Here is an 8,777-nt window from a genome sequence, read left to right as displayed (position 1 = left end):
TAAATAGATATATATTTATTAGTACAAGTGTTCTTGCATTACTGACAAACTAGATCTCAGGCCACCCCACTGTTCCTCGAAATATAGTTAATATTGATTCTCTGTTGTATATCATAGCATGAGGCTGGCCATTTCTTAATTGCTTATTTGCTTGGAATTCTGCCAAGGGGGTATACATTAACCAGTTTAGAAGCTCTAAAGAAGGAAGGATCTCTTAACGTTCAAGCAGGGACTGCTTTTGTGGACTTTGAATTTCTTGAAGAAGTATGTTTTCTTCTTACATTTCTACCGTTGATTTGCTTTTCATGTGCTGCCACTTCTTTCCAAGTGATTGTAAATGGATCTAAGGATGATGAGATAGTGTGCTAGTTAATTCAGTTTTCGGCTTTTGTATTTCGCTTGTAAATGTCAAGGTTCCCATTCTTTGATCGATTTTTTTATGGGATTGTTTCTGCCGTCGCCGTTGTATAATTTCAGAAAGCCTTCAAGGAAGAGCGACAAATTTCTTTTACTAATATTGCAATCGCTGTACCTTAATTTCCAATCCTATGGTGAAGATATCCCATCAATCACTGATAACTCAAGATTCTACAAATAATGTATTGACGAGTTATTGAATTTACCATATGGACTCTTTCTTGTGGACTTAAGTTTCTTTGGGCACTTCTTCTGGGAGAATCGTTGACTGAAGTCCATGTCCAAGTCATGGTGTGTGTAAAGGAATAGTGGTGTTTCGTTGCACCCACCCTTAGGTAGTGCATGCATTTGATGCTTATCCTTGGCTTACGGGAGTAATTGTTTTGTATTTCAGGTGAACAAAGGAAAAGTATCTGCCACAGTATGTATTGTTTATATTTTGCCGGTTAATGGTATTGTTTTTACTATTTGCCTATGTAACTCAAATAACTGTTGATAATCATCTTTTCAGACACTGGACAAGTTCTCATGTATAGCACTAGCTGGCTTGGCAACTGAGTATCTTCTTTTTGGTTGTTCAGAAGGAGGTCTTGCGGATATTAACACGGTTCTGTGGCTCTCTGCTCATTTATGTTCATCAAAACGCTCTTCTTTCTTGACATCCTTGATACTCATCTTGAATTACATAATAAGTTAGATGTTTATACAAATCTTCAAAAGTAAATCTACAGGAGTCTATGAAATTTTTTTAGAACTCTATGAGATCTATAAAAGCCGCTAGAGATCTGTAACTACAGAAAATGCTATTATTTAAAAAAAGTCAATTTTTCTTGAAAGTAAATCCATTGGAAATAAAATTTATTTCACCTCTACTTTTTGTGTTCATCAAACACATTCCAGTAGGGCAATGACATTTTATTGTTCCAGCGCATTCCTTATTGATGTCGAATGCCATATGCCAAGTTAGTATAATCAATCTTTTTGAACGAAACTTGGAAATTGTTCAATGAAGGAGGTTGTACAGCTGTTTTCTTGGCAAATGGTCTCTGCAGTACTAACTGCAATTCTCATTCATGACATTTTTGGTCAACAGCTGGACAAGTTACTTAAAAGCTTAGGCTTTACGCAGAAGAAATCTGATGGTCAAGTGAGATGGGCAGTGCTGAACACTGTCCTCACGTTGCGTCGCCATGAAAAAGCTCGATCGGTGCTTGCAAATGCTATGTCTCAGGGAAGATCTGTGGGATATTGTATAGACATTATTGAGAAAACAATAGATGATGATATTTGATTTATAGAAAATTCAGTTTCATGTATCTACTTGTTTTATGAGAAAGAATCCATGTATTGTTTGGTCCTATGTATCGTGGCTGTGGGTTGACAAATTGGTAGTGTATAAGTTGTTTAATTTGCATTTTTTAATCTCAATCTTGCTTATCTTGTTCCTTGTCTGGTCTTGAGTGTGGAAAGCACAAGTCTCGCCTTTGATGTGTTATCATCAAAAACTAGAAAAATTATATAACTCGATTTTATTTTATTTGAAAAAATTGAGTTCATATCTTATTAGAAAATTTTCGGATTCAATTATTTTGAATGGGAATATAGACGCCAAATGGTCAAAATCCTCTCAATTTAGTTTACATTGATCTTGTATATTAAAATATTCTGATGATATATTAAATTTGGATATGTTATAAAAGTTATAATAATAATAATATATTAAAAAATTTTATAGGAGGAGGGAGATGAGTAATAGACTAATAGGTTTGAAGCGACAGATGATTGGCAATACAAACTGCCAAAGTCAAAATCTTTGTTGTCTTCATTCGCAACACAATTTAACCATTCAATTTCATTTTCATTTTCTCTCGAACCCGTAATTTACACAATCTCGAAGCTGTGTTGATCGATATTGCAGCTGAATTTGATGGATGTTCTGTGGCTGCTGGTGTGCTATGGCCTGTTGACAGCTTTAGTTCTAGTATCATTCTTCTGCGGGCAGTGGCCAATTTTCCAAGGCACCTTCATTCAGCGCATCTATTTTTTCGTTACCTTCGGCGCCTATGATTATATCCGGTAGTGTCCTTGGCGGGTTTTATTTTTATATTACATTATTTATGGGAAATTGTGTGATGATACCCTTTTGCGTATGATGGTTTTTTGTTTTTGTTGATTTATTTTGATTGTTTTGGTGGTACAGTCGTTTTATCCATTTCGCGTGCGGGTCTCGCGGCAGCAATGCAATGCTCTCCGTTGAGTATTATTGTTGCGATCGCCCTAACCCCATTTTACAGGTGATTTTGTGGTAACTTAATCCTTCAATGATGACAATCTGTTCTTTTTCGGGTTTTTCAGATTGGTATTTGATGTTCAATTTTTCTAAGCTAACATGGCTTAACTTTAATTCGATTGTTGAACAAATTCGAACGTCTGAGACATCCCTGAACAACTTTCGTTATTCACCTTACTTGTTTAAGCCGAACTGTACTCATGGCTTCAGGGAATCTTTCAAATTCAAGTTAGGCTGTTAATACTGTCAGTATCCTTTTGAGTGATATCATGAGAACATTCTTTGTTTATTGGATAATTGCGTGTTGTGATCACGAGATTGAGTTGGCCCGTTTTTTCCAAAATTACATATTTGCGTTCACAAGTTTGGCTGACCTGTTTATAACCTGTGTGCAGTTGATATATTTTCTAATAATTGGGGCAACTTATTATTTCATTGCAAATTCATCCTTCAGCTACTTTCCTGGGTATTACTTGAGTGGAGTGCACAGGTAATAATGGTATATGCTTGTTATTTATGTACTAATGAATCTATAATTTTCGCTTCTGTGTAAAAGTATTTATAATTTCAGGTACACGAGCTTCTTGGCAGTTGGTGTGGGTATTCTCCTATTTCTATTGACTAGCTTTTCTGATCCAGGGACAGTGTGTTCTGCTAATGTCTCTCAGTATATTTCTGCTTATCCTTATGACAACATTATCTTCTCAGAGAAAAAATGCTCTACCTGCAAGATTCCAAAGTAAGTTTATTGTTCTAGCTATTGAATATCATGAACTTGTCCCAAAAAATTTGCTGATTAAACACTGGGATACAAATTATTTTGTTGTTACTTACTCAGGCCTGCTAGGTCGAAGCACTGCAGCATATGCAATCGTTGTGTTGCTAGGTTCGACCATCATTGTGGTTGGATGGTTTGTTCACTACCTTTTTCTTGCATGTATAGTTAACTTTGAAATGTGCAATTCTCTGAAACTCTCCCCTTCCCTAAATATTTTCATTTTTGTCATTTTTCAGAATACTTGCATTGGAGAGAGGAACACTGGATACTTTATGGCTTTTATTCTATGGTAAGTAATAATCATTAAGAAGTTTCCTTGTATGAACAGCACAATTATATTCAGGTTTTGCTGCAGCGTCCTTGCATTTATGCCACTATGAATACCCACACTTTTCCTTCGATTTTTTTATAATAATTTAGGATGTGCAGAACTTTCCATTTGTCTGTTTTCCTTGGATCAGATATCTTGTGCATTGTCGGAAAGAAAGAAACGATGATGTCCTGTGGAGCTTCTGATTTGTATTAAATCACATACACGTGTAGAACATCATCAGGATGAGAATGCTATGCTAGACTAATTTAAGAGGAAAGCAGTAGCAGTTCTTGGATGATCAAATTATTGGACTTTTTTCAGTTCAACTTAGGCTCTGCAGCTCTGCCTTAAGAGTAATTCTCAATGCGTATGCAGGCATTTCCTCATCTGTATATATGGAGTGGTTGCACTCGCATTGATTCTCGCTGGAAGGCTGAAGGAGCTGAAAGTTATCTATATCTTAACAGGTATTATTGGTGCCTTCCCAAATTTGTCTTCCTCAGTTGAAGATGTATGTTTAATGGCTGAAATGATCTCTCTCTTTCACTCGGTACTGCAGCTTATTATGGCATTGAAAATTCTTTTAGAAGTTTGGCTCCACATGTTGTACTGGTTAGTGTATTTCTTTTGATTCTTAGCGCAGAACATTATGTTTCATGGGTTTCCTAGAGTGATCCATGGAAACCTCCAAAAATTCACCAATGAACTAAGTTTTTTGTCCAACCTTTTATTTATTAATATCATTATTTCAAATATGATTATTAATATCAGCAGTTCGCTGAAAATTGTGATTGTCAGTGACCATTTTCTTTGATATTAACTTCTTTTAATACTCGCTATAGACATGTGGAAATGCCCAAAATAGTATACTTCTCCTGAAACACAAAGTTAACGTGAATTTAAATATGCATCAGGTGGGGTCAAAAGTTGCACGACTGACTTTTATTTGAAGTTCACCGCCACATTATCAGGAACTAAATGGAGAGCTTTTTGTCCTTAATCTTTTTTGATGATTTCTAAATTGTTAATTTTTGGGAATGACCACCCTTTCCTGAAAGATAGATGGATGTACGCCATGTAGAAACTTGATTCATAACTATTGTATCTTGGTTTTTTTTGGTCAAGTGTGCTCATCCTGTAATGGCTTCTGACATTAGGTCTCTTTCCTTTGATAGTGGTTGCTGAGCTCCTACAACACGCAAATACTTATTATGATGTTTCTGGCCATAGTTTCGCTGCTGTTAGCTGGTTTCTTCATGTATCATGCGAAACTGTGTCTCACAAATACTACCACAAATGAGGTAGAACTCTTTCACGTTTCTTTTAGATATAATTGGCTATTAGACTTAGCAGTGTGCAATAAATGGATGCAACCCCTATTTTTTGTACATTAGGAACATTCTGGCAATTTCATGTGGATTATATTTAGAATCTTGATTGAATTAATGCAGCTGCCGAATATCGCTTGCTGTTCGTGTCTACTTTTACCGAAAAAGTTTTTGGATTCTTGTGCCTACCTCTTTTTGTCCAGACCTGCGTAACCCTCCCCGGTATTAGCAATTGCGTCCACGGGTTTCAGAAATGCTACCATTTTCAAAAAATTTATTTCCTGCCTGCTAACTTTCTTTCAAAAAAATCATTGACTAGAAATACTTTTTACACGAAAAGATTCTAATTATTATTCATTTTTCTATTTTCCTTTTCCTCTTTCCTCTTCCTTTTCCTTCCCCTCCTCCAAGCCAGTGCTGCAGCTGCTGGTTTTGGGAGAGAGGGCCGGGTTTGAGTTTGTGAGAGGTACAACAAGAAAGAAGAATTTAAACAAAGAAAGAGGAGGCATAAAAATTGTAATTACAACATAGTTTTTCAAAGAGACGGTATAACTTTAGACTCGTATGTATAACATTTTTAAACCTCGAGGGAGGTGATCGCAATGATAAGTTTAGTTTCGCCAGTTTCAATAAATACCAAAAAACTAGTTCCAATGGGAGTTGGGAAGCAAAAAATTGGAAAATGGAAGTGATGAATGCTGTTGAACTGCAGAGTTTCAAATGGCAAGATCACCTGCATTGGCAGAGGAAGGTAAATGAGGCCAAGTCTAGTGCAGAAGCTTTAAAAGCTAGTTTAGGTGGATTAAATCAAGAGAGGAAGACTCAAGAGAGTAAATGGATAGCATTCTTTAGAAGATCGCGCTTAGAAGACCTTGAAGTTGTTAAAAATAACATATATGACAGAGGATTTCTCAACAATATCGGTGAAGTTCTGTATCCCCTTTCAACTAGGCGGTCGTTTGGGCTTAACAAGTCAAAATCAGGATAAGGTGACGTTTGAAGTTCCTTCATTTATTGTCTTGACTCGTGCTAGATGGCATCGCATTATGAAGAGTGATTTGAATTTTAATTCGTGGTGGTGCAGAAAGATGATCAGGCCCTGAGTTACATTGTTTAAATTATTCGTCCCATATGTATACTGCAAGAGACGTGCTTACGTTCATTCTTGTAACAGAAGCTGTGTGATTATATTTTTCTTGTGTTAATCTTCGAGGATTTCCGGACAATTGTTGACACTGACCATGATTTTTATTATTCATTCTATAGCCCTACTTATTCCTGTATTGAATTTTTTAAACGACTACAGACATAAAAGGAGAGACATCTCCATGTCTTTGTTATCCATAAAATTCTCCACTTTTATTTGATATGCGCTTCCTGTATACTCTGGGGCAGAGCTGGTCAGAGACGATTATTTCTCCTCATCTGATTTTTTTTTCAAAAAAAATTAATATAATATGTTCAAAATATAATTTTTTTTACCTATCAAAGATAATCCCCATCTTGCTTCCCCTCATTTTGATATTTGGGAAATCTTGTTATGCATCGGCCAAGGTTACTTCATAGAGATAACGCAAACTAGTGTCTGCCAGAAGCGAGAAGTGGTTGCTTACCTCAAATGAAAACAGAAGTTAAAATTTACCCCCTAAAATTCTACAAGGAACGCTAAAAGATGCATCAATCAAGGTAAAGTTTAATGTCAATGCCATTGTCCAATAGGGACCGAACTGCTCTGATCTTCCCTTCAAACTTGTCTTTCTCCCTAGGAGTATAGGATGCTGTGTATGCATCAACTTCTCTTGCTCTATCAGCCAAATTCCGTCCTTTAGCCAAACACACAGGTATCTCTGATCGCGATTTAAGCACAGCCTTAATATCATTTGAATTTGTACCGGACACAGCAACTTGTTTGCATGTTACACTGTGGGTAAGTGAAGCAGATACGATGCGTTTTAAAATGAAGACATCCAGGGTAAATGGCTCCATAAAAGCAACAGTACGTTGCTTGAAAGATATGCGCTTGGTTGGATTCTTGGACTTCTTCCCCTTTTGGTAAGTATATAGCAAGTTATTATCATCGAGAAAATCTTCAACACCAAAGAAGCTTCTGCAAGGGAAGGCTGTGACAATATAGAGAAGCAGTTCTTCAGATCTCAAATGGGATAAATAAAATTTTTTGGCCCCCATCTCATTGTCATGACAAAATGATAAAGGGACACATTGTTCATGGATGAACATTTGATGTATCTGAGCAAAGGGAGGAAAATCACACTCACGAACACCTGGTTCGTACGTGAAAATTCGCACTATTCTATCCAGTTCCTGAAATTCTGATGATAATTAATAAACCATAATGTTACCTGACCACTCTGAAAACCATTCAATTGTGCACATATGATAAAGGCCAAATTTCACCTCTTCCCTTTGTATATTCACATAACTTGCGGCATATAAGTCTCAGCATCATAAAACAACCTAAACAAAAGTAAGAATCCTTTGTACCCTCGTAAATAACTCCTGCAAGATTACAACTAAAGAAACCAATACAAATAATTCAAATCACTTAAACATGTTTGTACCTAAAACACCCTGTCCGTCACCACCCATCTACCCAGTAGTGGAACTTTCTTTCTTAATTTATTTGTAAATTAATATTCGTAAAAAACATATTTTTGTTGTCCATCCTAGAATTTTTTTCTGGAGCTTTAGATTTCGCCTTAGTATAGAATACTAAGTTATTTCGCTGGTCCACCCATTACCCAAATTCACAACCTTCTACCAAAAAAATAAACAAAATTGCAACCTTTTGTTGTGAATCACTGAATTCAAGCACAACAATAATCATCAAATTCTTGAGCTAAAATGGATTGATAAAACGAAAATGACTTACTCCAGTAATCAAGGCACATCTAATAAAAGCAGAATAAAAAAACGCCACAAGCATTGATTCGAACAGGTTGCGTGCATTCAAATTTTACTCTCCACTAGCTCCAAAGCTCGCTACCCCCCATCAAGTGAACTTTCATTAAACGAACCCGTAACACATAACTAGCAGAGTGCGCCGAAAAAGAAGCGTACCTGTGGCCGATCAATGTACCAATTCTCCCTCCTTTCTGTGAACGAAAGAGATGAATAGTAGCAGTGTTCATGGAAATGCAAATTCTTCTAGTTCACATTTTTTTGAAGTCTTCGAGACTCGGCCCATTATCAATCCAGATTTATGAACTCACAGTAATACACTATTTTTTTTTTTTAGAAAAGGAATTTTTTTTAAAAAAAAAGTAAAAAACCCTCATATTATATCCAATTAAATTAATTATTTTAAAAAAAAACTTTAATTATATACAACTAAATATACTTTCATAATTTTAAAAGTGAATATTAGCTATAACAAAATTACAAATCCATTAATGGTTTCATTTTATTACAACATTGGAATGTGAAACTTTTCACCTTTTACACGAGTTCGTGCACGTCTCTCACATAAATGACACTTTACCCAATTTGGATGAATTTATAGTGATTGAATTTTTTATTAAATAAAAAGAGAGTTTAATTCAACTTCTTTGGAAATATTACTTTATTGATATTTTTTTTTCACCGTATTTCATATACTTCATACACTACAATTCAATATCCTTTTGATTGAAT

At 35.6% G+C, this 8,777-nt stretch overlaps 2 protein-coding genes and 1 long non-coding RNA gene across 6 annotated transcripts in view; 2 read left to right on the top strand and 1 right to left on the bottom strand.

The window, feature by feature from the left end:
- Nucleotides 1-1,838, top strand: part of LOC140971850 (uncharacterized) — a 4,278-nt gene extending 2,440 nt beyond the window's left edge. Inside the window, exons 4-7 of the mRNA XM_073434376.1 lie at nucleotides 118-264; nucleotides 812-838; nucleotides 929-1,024; nucleotides 1,511-1,838. Coding sequence (XP_073290477.1) covers nucleotides 118-264; nucleotides 812-838; nucleotides 929-1,024; nucleotides 1,511-1,708 — 468 coding nt within the window. The 3' untranslated portion in view covers nucleotides 1,709-1,838. The remainder of the gene's footprint in view (nucleotides 1-117; nucleotides 265-811; nucleotides 839-928; nucleotides 1,025-1,510) is intronic.
- A 340-nt stretch (nucleotides 1,839-2,178) lies between these two features.
- Nucleotides 2,179-6,401, top strand: LOC140971849 (probable protein S-acyltransferase 17). 4 transcript variants are annotated; one of them, XM_073434373.1, is made up of 11 exons: nucleotides 2,179-2,493; nucleotides 2,618-2,711; nucleotides 3,103-3,197; nucleotides 3,279-3,446; nucleotides 3,546-3,618; nucleotides 3,722-3,774; nucleotides 4,174-4,265; nucleotides 4,358-4,410; nucleotides 4,974-5,099; nucleotides 5,839-6,115; nucleotides 6,211-6,401. In XM_073434373.1, the coding sequence occupies exons 1-10, from the start codon at nucleotides 2,345-2,347 to the stop codon at nucleotides 6,112-6,114; spliced, it is 1,179 nt and encodes a 392-aa protein (XP_073290474.1). In that variant the 5' UTR covers nucleotides 2,179-2,344; the 3' UTR covers nucleotide 6,115; nucleotides 6,211-6,401. The 4 variants fall into 4 exon arrangements, with proteins under 4 accessions (XP_073290474.1, XP_073290476.1, XP_073290473.1 ...); XM_073434375.1 differs by lacking the exon at nucleotides 5,839-6,115; XM_073434372.1 differs by having other exon boundaries at nucleotides 5,839-6,401.
- A 253-nt stretch (nucleotides 6,402-6,654) lies between these two features.
- Nucleotides 6,655-8,368, bottom strand: LOC140962245 (uncharacterized). Its single transcript, XR_012172508.1, has 3 exons — nucleotides 8,205-8,368; nucleotides 7,487-7,601; nucleotides 6,655-7,246 (listed from the first exon to the last, which is right to left on the bottom strand). It is a non-coding gene; the product is annotated as an uncharacterized lncRNA (long non-coding RNA).
- Between the last annotated feature and the right edge of the window lie 409 nt (nucleotides 8,369-8,777).

The sequence above is a fragment of the Primulina huaijiensis genome, chromosome 2, assembly GCF_012295235.1.
Source record: "Primulina huaijiensis isolate GDHJ02 chromosome 2, ASM1229523v2, whole genome shotgun sequence".
Taxonomy (NCBI): domain Eukaryota; kingdom Viridiplantae; phylum Streptophyta; class Magnoliopsida; order Lamiales; family Gesneriaceae; genus Primulina; species Primulina huaijiensis.
The sequence above is the reverse complement of the archived record's forward strand: the minus strand, read 5'-3'. Positions and strand labels throughout refer to the sequence as shown.